General features: G+C 48.4%; 8 protein-coding genes across 8 annotated transcripts; 3 read left to right on the plus strand and 5 right to left on the minus strand.

Moving 5' to 3' along the window:
• Positions 1-1,659, minus strand: LHYA1_G005388 (uncharacterized protein; the record flags this gene model as incomplete). Its single annotated transcript, XM_031150334.1, has 4 exons — positions 1-263; positions 298-514; positions 563-1,042; positions 1,090-1,659. 4 exons carry the CDS (start codon positions 1,657-1,659, stop codon positions 1-3), a joined length of 1,530 nt encoding a protein of 509 aa, XP_031004133.1.
• Positions 1,660-3,147: 1,488 nt separating this feature from the next.
• On the minus strand, positions 3,148-4,745 carry rds1_2 (Protein rds1; the record flags this gene model as incomplete). Its single annotated transcript, XM_031150335.1, has 2 exons — positions 3,148-3,257; positions 3,308-4,745. The coding sequence occupies 2 exons, from the start codon at positions 4,743-4,745 to the stop codon at positions 3,148-3,150; spliced, it is 1,548 nt and encodes a 515-aa protein (XP_031004134.1).
• A 912-nt stretch (positions 4,746-5,657) lies between these two features.
• Positions 5,658-8,966, minus strand: tsc1 (Tuberous sclerosis 1-like protein; the record flags this gene model as incomplete). Its single annotated transcript, XM_031150336.1, has 5 exons — positions 5,658-5,794; positions 5,862-8,151; positions 8,203-8,310; positions 8,369-8,900; positions 8,956-8,966. The coding sequence occupies 5 exons, from the start codon at positions 8,964-8,966 to the stop codon at positions 5,658-5,660; spliced, it is 3,078 nt and encodes a 1,025-aa protein (XP_031004122.1).
• Positions 8,967-9,651: 685 nt separating this feature from the next.
• OXI1 (Dehydrogenase) lies at positions 9,652-10,437 on the plus strand (the record flags this gene model as incomplete). Its single annotated transcript, XM_031150337.1, has 1 exon — positions 9,652-10,437. The coding sequence occupies one exon, from the start codon at positions 9,652-9,654 to the stop codon at positions 10,435-10,437; it is 786 nt and encodes a 261-aa protein (XP_031004121.1).
• Positions 10,438-10,737: 300 nt separating this feature from the next.
• Positions 10,738-11,657, minus strand: tropI_5 (Hydrolase; the record flags this gene model as incomplete). Its single annotated transcript, XM_031150338.1, has 4 exons — positions 10,738-11,002; positions 11,057-11,127; positions 11,181-11,553; positions 11,608-11,657. The coding sequence occupies 4 exons, from the start codon at positions 11,655-11,657 to the stop codon at positions 10,738-10,740; spliced, it is 759 nt and encodes a 252-aa protein (XP_031004120.1).
• A 366-nt stretch (positions 11,658-12,023) lies between these two features.
• mrp20 (54S ribosomal protein, mitochondrial) lies at positions 12,024-12,786 on the plus strand (the record flags this gene model as incomplete). The annotated part of the gene is made up of 3 exons (XM_031150339.1): positions 12,024-12,124; positions 12,185-12,478; positions 12,570-12,786. 3 exons carry the CDS (start codon positions 12,024-12,026, stop codon positions 12,784-12,786), a joined length of 612 nt encoding a protein of 203 aa, XP_031004119.1.
• A 75-nt stretch (positions 12,787-12,861) lies between these two features.
• Mettl4 (Methyltransferase-like protein) lies at positions 12,862-13,998 on the minus strand (the record flags this gene model as incomplete). The annotated part of the gene is made up of 1 exon (XM_031150340.1): positions 12,862-13,998. The coding sequence occupies one exon, from the start codon at positions 13,996-13,998 to the stop codon at positions 12,862-12,864; it is 1,137 nt and encodes a 378-aa protein (XP_031004118.1).
• Positions 13,999-14,479: 481 nt separating this feature from the next.
• On the plus strand, positions 14,480-15,681 carry LEU5 (Mitochondrial carrier protein; the record flags this gene model as incomplete). Its single annotated transcript, XM_031150341.1, has 2 exons — positions 14,480-14,680; positions 14,734-15,681. The coding sequence occupies 2 exons, from the start codon at positions 14,480-14,482 to the stop codon at positions 15,679-15,681; spliced, it is 1,149 nt and encodes a 382-aa protein (XP_031004117.1).
• Between the last annotated feature and the right edge of the window lie 382 nt (positions 15,682-16,063).

A 16,063-nucleotide genomic window follows, 5' to 3' on the forward strand; every position in this document is an offset into this window, starting at 1 on the left:
CTAAGCTGCAGCCGCGTTGCAAGCAGCTTCCTGCGTATTGCAGTCCCCAACAGTTGTTCCAGCAAGCGATCCAGAGTTGGCTGCATTACTACACGCAGTATTCTGGACAGAGCATGATCGCTGGAGAGCAGCGGCCTGGTTGACAAAGGTATCACCATTGACGGTGAATGGACGAGCACCGGTGCCCTGGACAACAGCGGGTGCGGCTCCGCCGAGCGTACCGGTGAAAGTTTGCACGTTTGCTAAGAAACTGTTAATAATAGCTACGTTTATGTGATGGATATGGTAGGGACTTACTGCCTGTAGAAGTGGTAGTACTAGCCGTAGAGTTACTTGCAGATGCCTTTAAGGCAGTAGCACGGCGATGAGATGCGACGAAAAAGTCGAGAGCTGCACGGCTCTTCACCTTCTTGGCCGCAGCCGCAGCGTTGCAGGCGGTTTCTTGGGTGTTGCAATCACTGACTGAGCCAGAGCCACCAGAGTTCACAGCGTCTGCACAGGCGTTGTTTTGCACCTAGAGATACTTAGTAGGAGCGAACAGGATTGCGCAGGATGGACTTACGGAGCATGAACGTTGGAGAGCGGCACCTGCGTTCACGAATGTATCGCCGTTGACAGAGAAAGGTCGGGTTCCGGCCGAGGAAACGACTGGTGGAGGGGCACCGCCGAGAGTTCCAGTGAAGGTCTGGACATTGGCTAAGACATTGTTAGTGATAGCTAGTAAATAGTGATGTTGTGATTCCTTACTTCCTGTAGAAGCGGCACTAGAAGCTGGTGTCGCTGCTGCCGCTACTGCACTCGCTGAAGAGGTTGCCTTGGCAGCCCCCTTGGCAGCTTTTGTGGCCTTAGTCGCAGAGCTCGAGGAGGCGGCACTTCCTGAAACTGCAGTCGAATTGCTCGCAACGGCTGTTGATCCGCCGGCTACAGCAGCGTCGATCTCTGCGGCTGTCGCGTCATTAACCAACAGGTTCTGGGAGAAAATGCAACCCTCAACATCATCAGCAGTATCACAAGTGTTTCCTGCGCCAGTGGTGTCGGTGACCTAGTGTTATTAGCGCGAGTAGAAACAAGTAAGTAATGGTAACTTACGCTGCCGGGTGCGAAGGTGCCAGAGAGAAGTGCGTCTTGAGGGTTAGCTCCGATGGAGGACAGTTGCTGGGCAAGCGCAAGTACAATGGCCTTGTTTGTAGCTGCGGCCCCGGCTGAAGCTGGATCTTGATGTTGCTGGACGGCTTGAATTTCTGGGTTCACAGCTGTCTCTGTACAGCTAACACTTGCGAGTCCAACTGACCCTGTGTTCCTCTCCAATGCAGCGTACAACAAAGCATCAGACTGTCCAGTGACATTGCCAGCTGCTTTAGCGTTGGTAAAGGCTTGGTCGGCGGTTGCTTGATGAAGGCAGTCAAGATCGGTGATGGTTCCAGCACCAGATGCCGCGGCAGCATTTCCAAGCAGACCAAAGACTGCATCTACGATACCAGCAGGATTGTTGAGATCCAAGTTGGCATTAGTGCCAGCAATGAATCGGTTGTGAGAGTGTTCTTGAGGAACTTCACGCGCACGAAGTATGTAACGTGGGATGGTGTTTTCGGCGGCTGGCATAGGTGCCGCTGATGTGAGGCCAATCAAGGCAATGAGGGAAAGGCTTTCGTACTTCATGATGTCGTTGAGGCAGTGAGTGACTAGAAAATCTGAATTTATAAAGGTGTAAAAAGGACCGGCCTAGGTTGTTGCGAATAAAGCAATAAAGAATGTATAGAATTGGAAGTTCACAGAACCGAGAAAAGAGAGCGGATAAGTGAACTGAAAGAAAGACTGATAATGCGATGAAAAGAAAGAAGTCTATTCAAAGTGGCCGTGAGAGACTTATAACCTGAATCATCAGAGCAGTTAACCGCCTCGTCAAGTCTGGATCAAACCAAGTGATCCACAAGGGAACCCCCTCCTGTCACCCTTCGTGCTAGCTATTCAATCTACTGCGCTGCAGATCATACTCAGACAACATGGTGTTTCCTGCGGAGTTCGTGCCATCCAGTTCTGAAGATGGGCCTACCCGCCTCTTGCAACCAACTGATCGGATATGGGGCGTCATTGTGGCTGCTTGGGGACTACCCTTGAGGCTTGAACTCCTTCCGGTACGTGCACCGACTGGCCACGGAGAAGTCAGAAGCCAGATCGGGGAAAGGTTCCCTAGCAGCTGTCAAATTCCCAGGTCTTGGATCGCCTCATGCGCTCAGATGAGATTGAGTTTGGTGATGGCGGCTGGAGCGTGTTCGTGATGAGAGACGAGTTGTGAATGATCTCCGCCACATTCTGAGGCACCACAAGCTCATCCCATAAAACGATTGGTGGAATTGCGGATATGAAGCGCTAATGTGGGAATGTGCTATAACATCAGACGGTGTTGCACGATCTGACGGAACAGTTGTCGTCTCAAGGTTGATGGTTTCCAGGCGAGCATGTCTGAGCAGGGATGGTGAGACGATCATGTGATTGATGCCCGCATCCACTGTCTGGTCTGGATGCATGCTTGTGGAGAGAACCATCCATAATGTAATGGAGACCGGACGATTCAAGATAGAGGAGATGCTATCTGGTACTCTACAGTCATAATCACCCTAACACACAATACACACCCTCGTGCCCGCAGGTCTCGCTTGAGCCGCCAAATACGGATCTTCTTCGAAGCATAATTGAAGAGGTCAGGCCTGCATGGCCGATTACGTCTGCCTACGACATCTACAACGGACAATCGCACACAACCCAGGACAACGCAATCGCCCTATTACAGGTCTCGTCTCTGGATCATGCTATCGTTCAAGAGGATGGTAAACATCATTTTCCATTTCTGATCTCGATCTACTTGATCGCTATTTTTATAGCCGAGTCTATTGGTGTGGTGTTCTCGGTCAAAATCTTCAGCGACACACTGGCCATAGCAAGTTCACCCGGAGACATGTAAGTAGACGAATGAGGAATTGGCATTAGACATTATATTCTTTATTTTTTCTCTGCTAACCCTTTCTATGACGACAAGACAGTTCTCAGAGGCACTAGTCTTCTCTACTATACGCTTCGGTACGATAATACAGTTCTATCTCTATCGTACCCCTTCAGTAAGAATAAGACAGGTCTCTTCTAAAACACTTATCCAGCCTGGTACAAGAATGGACCGGCTGCAACGTGAGGATTGACAGCGCTGAGATTGAAAGCAGTGTATGTGATGTTGGAATCAGTGAGTGCGATGAACATGGTGCCTGAAACGCATTAGCTTTTGCCTATTTTTCAATCGAAAGAGTGCACTTACCATTGATAGCTGGATCTCCTTCGTAGGTAGAAACATCCGGTTGAATGGTCATACCATAGTTTGTCCCATTCGTGGTTGTAATGTTCGTCAACGGCGAGTACGTAGCATTCAACTGCGAAACCCAAAGCACAAACTGCGGGGCCTTGGCGCTAGTCGAAGTGACATAGCTGTTATTAGGTCCTACTGGCTTTCCCGGATTCTCCCACTCCAAGTAGACCTTGCGTCCCGGGTAAGAGAGCGCAATGCTGCGGTTCTGGGAGATACCAGCGGAGCAGTCGAAGCCAGTGACGTTGTTCCCGACGCAATTTTGCCCAGCTGGGGGGTCAGAGCTAGGTGCGGCTGGACCGAAGCCTGCAGTCTCATTGAAAAAACCTTGCGTGGCATTGATACGCGCAGAATTTGGTTGATTCAAAACCGTCAAAGCAGGAAAGTTTTGCCAGGCAAGACGCTTGGAGTTGGAGGGGCAGGACGAAATGTATGGCGCGAGTAGAGTCCATGCCCATGATTGTGGGATACCAGTCTCGAACCAGACGGGCATTGGGAACAGGCCTGCGAATTGACGGAAGATCATCTGTTGACGAGCTTCAGTGGCGATGGACTGGTCGAGAAGCTGAGCAACTTCTCGAGAATCCAAGTGGGCTTGGAAACCCCATACACCAGACTCTCCAAAGCGGGTGAGCTTTTGGGTGAAGTCGAAGGCTTCGTGAACAGTGGTGAATGGGTAGTTGTATGTGCACTGAGGAGTAGCCCCTCCTGGTCCTCCGAGGAGATTGCTGAGGAGGGTGGCATGTCCGGTTTCTTGGTCCGCCATGAACTCGATGAGAAAGCGATCCGACGGAGTAAGACCTGCAGCCGTGAAGTCGCTCTCGTTGAAGGTGGCAAGAATGTTGTGAAACAGATCAAGCTCGATCCACTCCTGGTAGAGACCAAGGAGGATGGATTCGTAGTCGAAATCGGACTGAACTCTGTAGACGGGCTCAGTGCCGTTGGTACCAAGTCCACCGGCTGGCTGATATGGCACTGGCTGGGGGTTGTGGAGCAGACCATTGGGCACGTAACCTGTTTCCACTGGGTTTGGTGGCAACACTGGAATTTCACTTCCGAGAGCTGTTGTTTTGACCGCACCGGTTGTTGTAGCGCTACCTGAATATGGGCCATGCGATGCAGTTCCGTTGACCTGGCTGCTCACAACCGGAAAAACAGGAACGTCTGCACCTGGGATCTCAGAGGCTGGAATACCAGCAAAAGAAGCGACAGATGCAACCGCAGCACTGTTGATTGAGGCTTCCTGATTGTATGAGTAGACTCCGAATGGTGATGAACTTGCAGAAGCAGAGGCAGAAGTAGAGGCTGAGGAAGACCCAGTGGCCGTGGTAGTGGTGGGTGCAGCATTGGCTGCGGCAAGTAAGCCAGCAGCAATGCTTGATTTGAACAGCATATTAGCGATATTGAATGCTTGTAAAATACCACCTGAAGCTGCAGTGAAAAGGGAGACAGAGTGAACTTATACTCCCTCAGTCACCCCAATAACAAGTTTGCAATACATGACGCTTACAGCTTTGGACAGTGGCGATTAAATGGGATAAAGGTGGACTGAGGCTACCTTAGTGATATGGACAAGATGATTCCTGGTCACTAACCATTCAACACGGCAGATCTACTTGCACCTACCTCACCTCACACTTACCATGCCATACAAGGCCAAGCTAACGTCAACATCTCCGAGTCCATTCTTCCATTCGTGTTGTCTTTCTGCATCTGTCGTTCTTGTCACAGTAGAAAGAGAAGCTCTGCACGTCTATATCGTAGTTCCTTGAATGCACATATCTGGTGGATATTATCTGGTAAAAACCCCATTTCGTATTAGAGGACAAGAACTTCCATGACGTCCACGAGAAAATATGATACAAGCATGCGTGCATGTCATGCCTGTCTAGTCTGCGGAGGCTAGCGCCTAGCGCCCCCGGGGCCCCGAAGTAGTGACTGTATCTTTCGGTGATAAGCTCCATGTGGACGCTGATGAGGCTGGACCATTGACATTACCTATAGGTAGGTAGTATTCATGTGTAAGTGAGTGCTCCCGAGTAGGTACCATGATGCTGGAAGCCTTTTTAGGGCGAGTTGGGATGAATTCAGCTAAGACTGTATTTCTTTGATGATGAGCCAGCTTTTCCTACTATACATGACAAGCTTAGGTAATTTTGCCTTCGAGTTCCCAATAGATATCGACCCTATACTACAACCTATACAAACCATCCCAAACGCCCTCGCTCATAAATGAACCACCAGAACAGAACCAAACTTTTCCTCCCTTCCCCAACTCCGCATTTTCCCAGCAAACTCCTGATTTTCACACAAATCCCCTAATTCCCCTGATCCCCGCGCTTTTCTTGTCTTTCTTCGCGTCAGTATTGTCTTTCACGGCATCTTTCGCCTTTTCCTTTTCCTTCTTCTCCTTATCCTTCTTGCCTATATTTTGAACACCTCCTATAATCGTGTATTAGTTCGAGTTGATAAATAATAGAACAAGAATAAGGAATAGGTAGGAACATACCTCGCCCATATACCCGGACCTCACTCTGCGGCTTGATCTTGGGCTTCACATTCCCTAGCGTGTCCAGAGAGGTCGTATCACCATCCGACGTGTTAGTTTTGCCAGGGTTATACGGCTGCGGAGACTGGAAATGATACCCCGTACTGCGCGACTCGGAACCCTTAGAACCAAAGGAATTCACCGCTTTCTTCCGAGGGGGTTTACTTGATGAGCCTTCAGCATCTGAATCGGTAAATGTGTGGCTTCCAGAAATACCGTAGCTGGGCTGACTGAGGCCGGGTCTGGTAGCCTGAATGCCTTGGCTGAGAAGAGCTTCATCCGCGCCGCTGTCCTGTATTTCCCTGAGGTCCATGTATGCTGATTGGAGGGTTGTGAACCGTTTGAGTAAATGACTATGTGCTTTTTGAATCACTGAAACTTGACTTCGGCTGTTTTCCATAGCACTGTCAAGCATGTCCTGAGTGATGCCATCTTTCCTGCATTGCCACTTCTCTTCTTCGTCTTTAGGCTGCAAAGCTTCGATCTCGCGCTCAAAGGCTAGTCTGGCTTCCTGGTGTGCTTTATCATGGGCTTTGAGTTGCAATTCCAGTTCTGAAACCCGTCTCAAAGCGGCCTCTTCGCCCTCCTTTGCTTCGACAGCTTCAGTTTCGCCAGCCTCGTATGTCCGCACCGAGAGTGTCAGCTTCTCGACCTGGCCTCGTAAACGCTCCAACTCATCTAGACTTGCTTCCACGATTTGGATTTTTTGTCTCGAAGACAGCTCCCTCGCTTCACTGTTAATCACCAACTGCTTCAGCTTCTCGGTGCGTTCTTTGGCCTTTTCCAAGTCCCCCTTCAATTCATCCCGCTCAACATGCCACTTCTTCTGCTCTTCCCTCAAGACTTTCAGCTTGGCAGTCAGATCACTCTCCCAATTCCTAGAGTGCGTTTTGCTCTTCTCGGTCTCCTTTTTGATTTGCATGTTCCAGCGTTTGGCTTCTTCAAGTTTAGATTTGAGGACTCGATTCCCGTTAATCAGATTCTGGGTTTCGGCTTCGACTCTCGCTTCTCGAATTTGCTTCGTTCGCAGCTGACCTATGTGTGAGAGATGTTGTTGCTTCAGATATCGCTCAAAGTTCAAATCGTTACGCAGCAGCTGGATTTCGCGATGAAGGTAGGCGACTTTGAGGCTTGGGTCTGCGTTCGCGGGCTGGAGACCTGGGGATCTGGGTATTGTGTCGCGAGACAGCGAAGCTAAGTATGCATCTACATGAATAGAACTGGCATCGTTGTTGTTCGAAAGAGCCAGTGATGCAACCGAATCGTTAGTAAGTGCTTGATAGAAACTGGTACGAGCAGGCTTGGCGCCGTTTAATAGATCGTGGAGTTGGTTGTGAGTCGGAGAAGTTAGCATCGTTGCTGGCAATGTTGGACTATCAAGTCGCTCGGAAGCGTGTATGCTTTGAGAATCGGCAATTGAGGGCATGGATTGACTGGCTTGTGAAAGTTTCCTGTGAAGACCGGAGCCTCGAAACCCGTCTGCAGACGCTACGGCTGTAGACTGCGTGTTCCTCCAGCTGTGATGTCGAGATTGGAACGGTGTATCATCCTCGTTAGCCAGTAACGACTGTTCCGGGATGTCTGAATTGGGATCGGCTTTTCTCGCAATGCCTCTTGATCTTGATGCATACATGGGATGGTCCTCCGTCGGATTGTATAAAGCCATGCACTCAGCAACAACATCTGCTGCCTCAATTGGCATCCAGCGGTTATGGTCCTTGAGTTCACATTCTATGGTCATTGTGAAGAAGTTGGGGTGCATGAGATGAACCTGTCTGAACGGCTCTGTTCGTTGCCTGATCTCCGTAGGCTCGATATCGAGATCATCTGCACCTGGGAAATTCGCATGCCTGAGATATCGTTGAGGCTTTCGGATATAGCTCATGAAGTTGAGAGGATAGAGTCCATATAAGAAAGTGAAATAATGTAAAAGCTCTGGAACTGTTTCGTCATCTGACTCCAGCAAATACGAAAGCTTATCCCAAGACTTGTCGGCTTCTACAGGCTGCTGGGCGGGTTCATCTTTTTCGTCGGAACTATCATGCATCTCCTTTTGCGGACTCCTACGCTCTCGATCCCAGAATAGCATTCGGCTGTATATATTGAAAAGTGGAGGAAGATATCTGGACATGGAGCTGGGTATGTGGGGTAAGAGCATTATCAAAAGTGTCATAGCTAAAGTTATAACTCTAGTTGATGTATCTGTTTGAAGACATCGAAGGAGATTTTCGAACAGAGGAGTTTGGAGAATCTATAATCCATTAGTACTTTGAAACATGAATCGAGACAAGAGGTTTCCTACTAGATGTAGATGTGGAGGTTGGTAGCGTATGAATTCGCTGAGCAGAGCGAGTGCAAGAATTCTGTTGTCTTTACTCACAAAGTATTTGTTGATCGTATTCAAGAAATCCTGCAGCAGTCAGTATCGTTAACTAGTTAACCACCACCTCTCGAATTCCGGCGCATACCTGTGGACGTTTCTTCCCAAACGCCAGCAAGATCGACTGCACCTGTTCTTGTACAAAGCGATCATGGTTGTCCATTTCCTCAGAGGCAAATCTAGATTTCTCCAACCAAGTTTCCACCAAGCTATGGGCCATAACATTGCTCGTCAACCTTGCATCCTCGATCTCGGGGTCATCCTCATCGTACGCCAGGATCTCTAGCAGTGTATCTCGCGTTTCCACTGCCAGACCCTTTTCTTGTCCCAAGTTGATCAATACCGGCGTAGAAAGCTTGTCCCACCACTGTAACATTCTGCCATTTCCGCGAAGAGCAGGCTTGAGTGTGCGGAGGATTGCAAGGAAGGTCGCAAAGCGTGAAGCTTTATCAAGGATGTACGAATCGTAAGTATTGAGGAGCTCTTCTTGCAGACGCTGAGAATCGGATTCATCGTGTTTCTCGAGGTACGCGTGAATTATCTCGACGAGGTCGTCTGGTAGTGGAAGGGAAGGTTTCGAGATTGAGGAATGGATTGCCTTGGTGAGGTCTTTGAAGGATCTGCGCAAAACAATTAATTGTGTGGCCACTGAGTGGATGCGATTGGAATACAGACCCTGAAGACATCGTTTCATGGACAGGGACAAACTGGGTCGATCTCTATACTCAAGATGCCTGACCTGTAGAGTTGTCTGATGCGCGGTAGGTTAGCCTTGTAACGCGGGGTTATTAAATTGGGAGGAGGGAGCACAGCTTGATTCACCAATGATGACAGACAGGGACATAAGTAGTCACCCTTTACAAAATTCCTTTCGTTGTTCGCGATCGGCAATAATCTGGTGAGGGTAGGAGAGTTCAAAAAGTCAAGAGTTCCAAGAGTGATCTCAGCCCTTCGAAATCTTGTCCCCTTTCTGATAGCAAAGCTTTTTAGAGAGAGACGTGATAAGGAAGCCTCGGGACCGCACCAAAAAAGCGGCACTAATTTTTAAAGCTTTAAGCTGGGTGACATGTCCCACGTTGATGCCGCTTTTTGTGACCAATCGTTGGGCGAGTTTGGCTTAACGCCGAATAAGTTTATCGGTCTTAAAACCCAGATCATTTAGCATCCTATCCTCTCCTATGGCCATTAGAGAGTCGATCAATTGCGATAAGTATAAAAGGGAGTATGGATGTCCTGTTTCTCGTTCCGTTTCCATTAATTCGTCTATTTGTGTCTTTTTTCCATCCCAGTCTGAACAGCCAAGTTCTCATTTCCACTGCTATTTTCAAGCCATTTTCAAGCAACTACAATTTCTTAGAGCACAGCACAACCATGTCATCCTCAGAAGCATATCTCCCCCTCAAGGGAAAGACAGCCATAGTAACAGGTTCTTCCCGAGGTCTCGGAGCAGGCATGGCCTACGAGCTCGCTAAACGAGGGGCCGACGTCGTCCTAACATACACATCTCCCTCCAGCAGCACTCTCATCTCATCTCTCTCTTCAAAAATCAGTCTCCTACCCCACAAACCCAGCACCCATAGCGTGGTAGCCGACCTCACAAAAGTCGATTCTCCTGATAAGATTGTTCAGTCGATTAAAGACTGGCGAGGCGGAGATCCAAAGATTGATATCATGGTCAACAACGCCGGAGTAGAGATGAACAAAAAGCTGGGAGATCTCACGGCCCAAGACTTCGCTCACGTCTACGATCTCAACGTTCGTGGTACGTTGCTCATGACACAAGCCGTACTCCCTTATCTACAGCCCCATAGCCGCATAATCAACATCGGCTCAGTAGCATCACGCGTGGGCTTTGCTGGCTTCAGCCTCTATTGTTCGTCAAAAGCAGCACTTGAAGGCTTAACCAGGGTCTGGGCCGTTGAGCTGGGTGGGAATGGAACGACGGTCAATATGGTCAATCCGGGGCCTGTGGACAGTGATATGTTGAAGAATATCCCGAAGGAGATTGTGGAGAAGCAGAAGGGGGAAACGCCTGTTGAGAAGAGGCTGGGGACTACGGAGGAGGTAGCTGATATTGTGGCGTGGCTGGCAGGGAGAGACAGTAGGTGGGTTACTGGGCAGACAATCTCTGCAAGTGGAGGGTGGGCTCTGTATTGATTGGGTTTGTGACATAGAACGAAGTCGGCATACTAGAATAGAATCTAGAGCAAGTCATAGCTACCACAATAGACTTTCATTAAACATTCAGAGCAGATTCAGAGATTTTAATAGATGTGAAAGCTCAAAAACAGGAGGGATTATCACACCCCCTTTTCGTTTTGAGTAAGACAGTCATTGATTTGTGCTACTTTGTTGCACTTGGTCATAGTTTTAGCTGACCCCTTGTGCCTAGTAAATACGGAGTCAACCTATTCCCTTCATTTATACCTATAGTCTTATCGTACTAGCTGTAGGCAGTCATATCAAATACTCATCAAACCACTGAACAGCCTGCAAGAACGCCTTCTCCCTCGCAAACTTCTCGTGTTTGACACTCGGATCGCCGCGAACAGAAAAGCCATGGACAACACCACTGTACAGATTGATCTGGTATGGCTGCTTCGTCTCAGCCAAGATTTTTTCTGACTGGTGACGTTTTTCAGTCGGGAAGATTTCGTCAGTTTCGGCGGCGGCGATAGAGAGAGGGCCTTCGATGGCACGGAGTTCGGATTCATCGACGAAACTGGGGGGTCTGAGTTAGTAAGAAAGTACTAGAGGGGGTAGGAAGCAAACTTACGAAGGGTGCGCAGTGTAACCAACGTCAATGCCCTTACCTTTAGGCATAAAGCGAATAACATACTTAGCACCCTATCCATTCTATTAACTTCCTTCTATATATAGCACACAGATTTATAACTCACAAAGCAGTATCCTACACCACCAATCTTCTTGAATCCCTGCTCCTTCAAGTACTCAATACTCTTCTGAACAATAGGATCAACCGCCTCAACGGTATGGGGATTCTTTCCATCGGAACCCTTAGTCAACCAACCCATAAAATCAAAATCATCGGGTCTGTTAAGAGACATTGCATCCCCATTGAAAATATCAGGGATGATGGTGTAGTAGCCATTCGCAGCGTATTGATCCACCATCAACTGGGAATTTTTCCAGATACCGATTACATCGGGGAGGTAGAGAATAGCAGTGTCCTTGTGAACAGTCTTGCCAGTAGGCTCAGCAACGTAGGCATCGATACCTCCAATCTTAATAGACTTGCCGGTTGGCTTGCCGCTGTAGGAGTCGATCGATCAGTATTTGTTTTTGGCTGGGACATTGAGAATGTACTCATGCTTGACACCAACGGTGCAACACTGTGAGGGAGGATTGGATGCCATTGTGACTTGGATTGAAGATATGAGTGACTCTGGAAGATATACAAGCTGACTTAGTAATTGGAGAGACAGAGAAAACTGCTTATTTATAATTTTGAAGGACCTGTAAAAGGAGATTTAGGAGGGGAATTGACTAGGACCCCACCTCTGACGTTACTATATACTAGTACTGATGCTGGCTCAATAGCTTATACCTAGGTAGTTACGTCGTGCCGCTGAAGTCCCGAAACTATGCCTTTATCCGGATAACCATTATATCCGAGCGCCTAATCTACAGCGCGCCTAGTTTTTATTCCAATGCGCTTAGCCTTACCCATGGTTTCTACATAGAGCATATCAACAACTTCACGTCCTTCGAACATCACCATTATGTCCGCCCCTCAAGTGGCTACGACCGCCGCTACGGCTGTGGCCCCAGTGGTCAGATCAGTTGTGCGAAAATCGCCTCAAGGAAAGAAACAAGTTTTCCTGTACGCAGTCACATCCCATCCAAACCCAACCCAGCTCCGATCCAGATGCTAACCTCGCAGACCCAATTTCACGCTCACTCTCCTCCGCACGCCGAACCTCCCTCCCACCTTTGCATCCTTCATCGTCCCCCTAAACCTCAACAAGCTCGACCTACGTGATTACATGTGGAATGTCTACGGGGTACCCGTACGAGGAGTGCGGTCTTATATCCAGCAGCAGAAGTTAAGGCAGGATAAACCGGGTGCGAAGAGACCGGCGCCCCGGAGGTGGTTCAGACCAAGGAGTATTAAGAAGATGATGATAGAGATGGAGCAGCCGTTTGTGTGGCCTGAAGAGCCGACAAACTTTGATGAGTACGTTATTCCTTTTACAGTTCTACTGTGGGAGAGATTGGAAATGGCATTTGGACTTGGAAGGGAGATGAATGCTAATGGAGTGCTGTAGGTGGGATAAAGATACTCATGACGCTGCGAAGAAAGAACGTGAGGCGACAGAAGCTACGTTCAGGCCCGATATACGTGAGAAGCCAACAGCGGAGCGTAAAAGTATAGCAGAACAAGCAAAGGCCCTCCTGAGAGGGGAGGATACTTGGACACCAGCGGCGTCACAGTGGGAAGATGATGGGGAAGCGGTGGAGGTAGAGAAAGATGTTAAAATATGACGAATGAGAGTTTGTTACGATTCGGTAGATATGGGTGTAGAGTATGTATAAATACCATGTTCAGAGTATAGGGTGTTAAAGATCGGTTTCGTCAATCCAATGTTCATCCGCTTGGAATTTCAGGACCTCGTTCCCCCAAGCCCACCAATCAGCCGTCAAATTCCTAGCGAATATCTCCAGCGCTTCATACTTCTCAGTCCCCATCATATCCTCAAACAATGCTTTGAGATTTGGCTTTCTCGAATGCAGCTCAGGTACTGCGACTATGACTCTCCTTTTCACATCTTTATTTCCAGTTCTTTTCTTTCCTTTCTTGCATCCTACCAGCAGAGTCTCATATGGTTTTCTCCACGCAGAGTCTAGCGCACAAATCGTCGCTCCATTGACAGCAACCTTCACCCAAACCCACTCTTCCACCAACTCAATATCCCACTCATCGAATAGACCTCCCTCTTGCAGCAATATATCACGGAACACGACCTTGTTCGTGACCCATACAGCCACCAACCCATCTTCGGCTAGGTGGTCATTGAGAGGGATTGAGGATAGCAAAGTATTGATTTCAGGAGTGGAATAAGAAATAAAATATGAGCTCTTCCGTCGTGCCGACCGATTGGGCCATGGAGGATCCATAATTATAAGTTTGAAGTGGGGAGCTGACTGGGTGAAAGTCTCAAGTGTTGTAGTTATATCTCCATATAAAGCTGTTGCGTGTGGGGGTAATCGAGCACGAAGTCCGTCGGAAGTCGTGTGGTATATAGTGGAGGAATTGTGGTTGCTGATCAGTGATGAATGTACATTATTCTGTATGGAATCTGATACCAGATATTCATGTTTGAGCTGATCAGACTCGCGATCATTTTGACCCGTCTCGTCTGTTAATATTTCCTTCCTTTTGCGTTTCTTCCCCCGGGCAAGTATCTCAGGATGCCCAGTTGCACGAGGAAGGCACCATGGCCCCTGGTAACACTCCCTCAATCCATCAAAAGCAAGTTGCACATATTTTTGAAGCAATAGGTCTTCTATTGAAACTTCTCCCAGTCTTGCCTTAGCTTTCGCCGACTTTGGCTCAACTGAAGGATATGGATGTTCTAATGGACTCGAGGAGATAATTCTCTTAGTCGAGTCGCCTTGAGCTGACTCGATGGAACGAGGGATGTCGAGCAAAGTGACATCCGAATCATCATTCCGGTAGAGGATACATGGTGCCATTAAATAAACAGTAAAATATACAAAAATGTTGATTCGCTCGATAAAAAGTAAGTGAAGGAAGTGAAAGACGAGACAAGAAAATCAAAGTCTAAGAGAGGAATGAACAAGCACGTGCTGCATCGAAAATTTAATTTTCTCACCTTTGCCTTTTTGCAATCATGATGGACTATAGATTATAAATCGTCTTCAGATTTTTAATAATTATATAAGTATCAACATGACTCCTTGAGAAGAGAACACAAAGAGCGGGAGACAACTCTCTCCCTTCTGCCGAAAAGTGCCGCCGACATGCTACACCCGAGGCAAAGCGCACCCGGAGTTAAAGCGTCATTTGCAAACATCAGCAGCATCAACCGCCAAACGAAAATATACTTATACACAACTGCTAACCGTCCTCCCCCATTGTATACCTACCGCGACGGAATGACCACCCAATTTAACGCCCGAATATAATACCTGAGAGCCTGCTGGGCGGCAAGGAATGCCCTCGGCCCTCTTCAATGTCTCTCCTCCCGCGAAGCTCCAGGACAAATCACGAGAGATGGACGATGCGCACAAAAAAGAACCGGCAATATGTCCCACAGACGACGATACCATAGCGCCCAAGGCACGGAAGCCGCAGAAGCAGAGTCTCGACTACATATGGAAGACTGGCGTGGCGGGGGGGTTGGCGGGGTCTGCTGTATGTTGAATCTAGAATTAGCTGGCATGCTTCAATGGTACTGATATATATAGGCCAAAACATTAGTCGCGCCTCTCGACCGAGTCAAGATTCTCTTCCAAGCCAGCAATCCTCAGTTTGCGAAATACACCGGGTCTTGGTTCGGTGTTGTAGGGGCTATGAAAGTTATCTACAAGGAGGACGGCGTTTTAGGACTATACCGCGGGCATTCTGCTACTATTCTTCGAATATTTCCTTACGCAGCTATCAAATTCCTAGCATATGAGCAAATCCGCTCAGTTTTTATCCAAGGACCCCACCACGAAACTCCCTTTAGACGGCTCATATCAGGTTCTATGGCAGGTGTAACCTCTGTATTCTTCACATACCCACTCGAAGTAATCCGAGTTCGCCTGGCCTTCGAGACAAAACACGATTCGCGATCCTCCTTGGTTGAAATATGCAAACGGATTTACAACGAAGCGCCTCCACCTCTTCGGCCCACTTCTTCCGAACCTGCAGTCATAGCAGCTACGGCGACGGTAGTCCGAGCTGTAACGCCTAGTTCTGGACTCGGGAACTTCTATAGGGGGTTCTCTGCGACGATAATGGGAATGTTGCCATATGCCGGAGTGTCATTCCTCACGCACGACACAGCAGGCGATGTACTGCGCCACCCCCTAATTTCTCGCCACACGACTCTGCCCAAGCCCCAAAACTCTCCTGAGGACAAACCGGCTCCTCTCCGATACTGGGCAGAACTCCTGGCAGGTGGGGTAGCAGGGCTGGTATCACAGACGTCAGCATACCCGCTAGAAGTGATTAGGAGGAGAATGCAGGTCGGAGGTACTGTAGGAGACGGGCATAGACTAGGCATTGGAGAGACTGCAAAGTTGATTCTGAAAGAGAGGGGTATGTCTGGGTTCTTCGTTGGATTGACAATTGGATATGTCAAGGTTGTGCCGATGGCGGCAGTCAGTTTTTATGTTTACGAGAGAGGGAAGACTTGGTTAGGCATATAGATATGGAGCCTTCATAGGTGAATGGAGTTAAGGATTTCTGCTCCAGACGAATGAGATGGTTAGCTTTGTGGTTCTATCATGTCGGGCGCCCTTTGTGAAGATGAGTATCTGTAAGTGGCGCAAACATGCTTGGTTCGTCGCTGTAAGTCGTTTCCACCTCATGACCAATCCCATTTCTGCCAAACGCGGCGCTTTTCATCACACATCGCATTTCCATTCAGTTCTCATTAGAGCAGTATGGTGTTATAGTAGGTGGGTTTGAGTCTATGTTCTAGAAGTATGAGGACGTTTGAAGGCCATCCCAAGGCGCCTAATTTCACTCTGGTATAAGCCCATTCAGCTGCTTATAGAGCTCAGAGTGCTGGGTCTGGAGAAAGGCTCA

The sequence above is a fragment of the Lachnellula hyalina genome, assembly GCF_007821495.1.
Source record: "Lachnellula hyalina strain CBS 185.66 chromosome Unknown contig00098, whole genome shotgun sequence".
NCBI classification, from domain to species: Eukaryota; Fungi; Ascomycota; class Leotiomycetes; order Helotiales; family Lachnaceae; genus Lachnellula; species Lachnellula hyalina.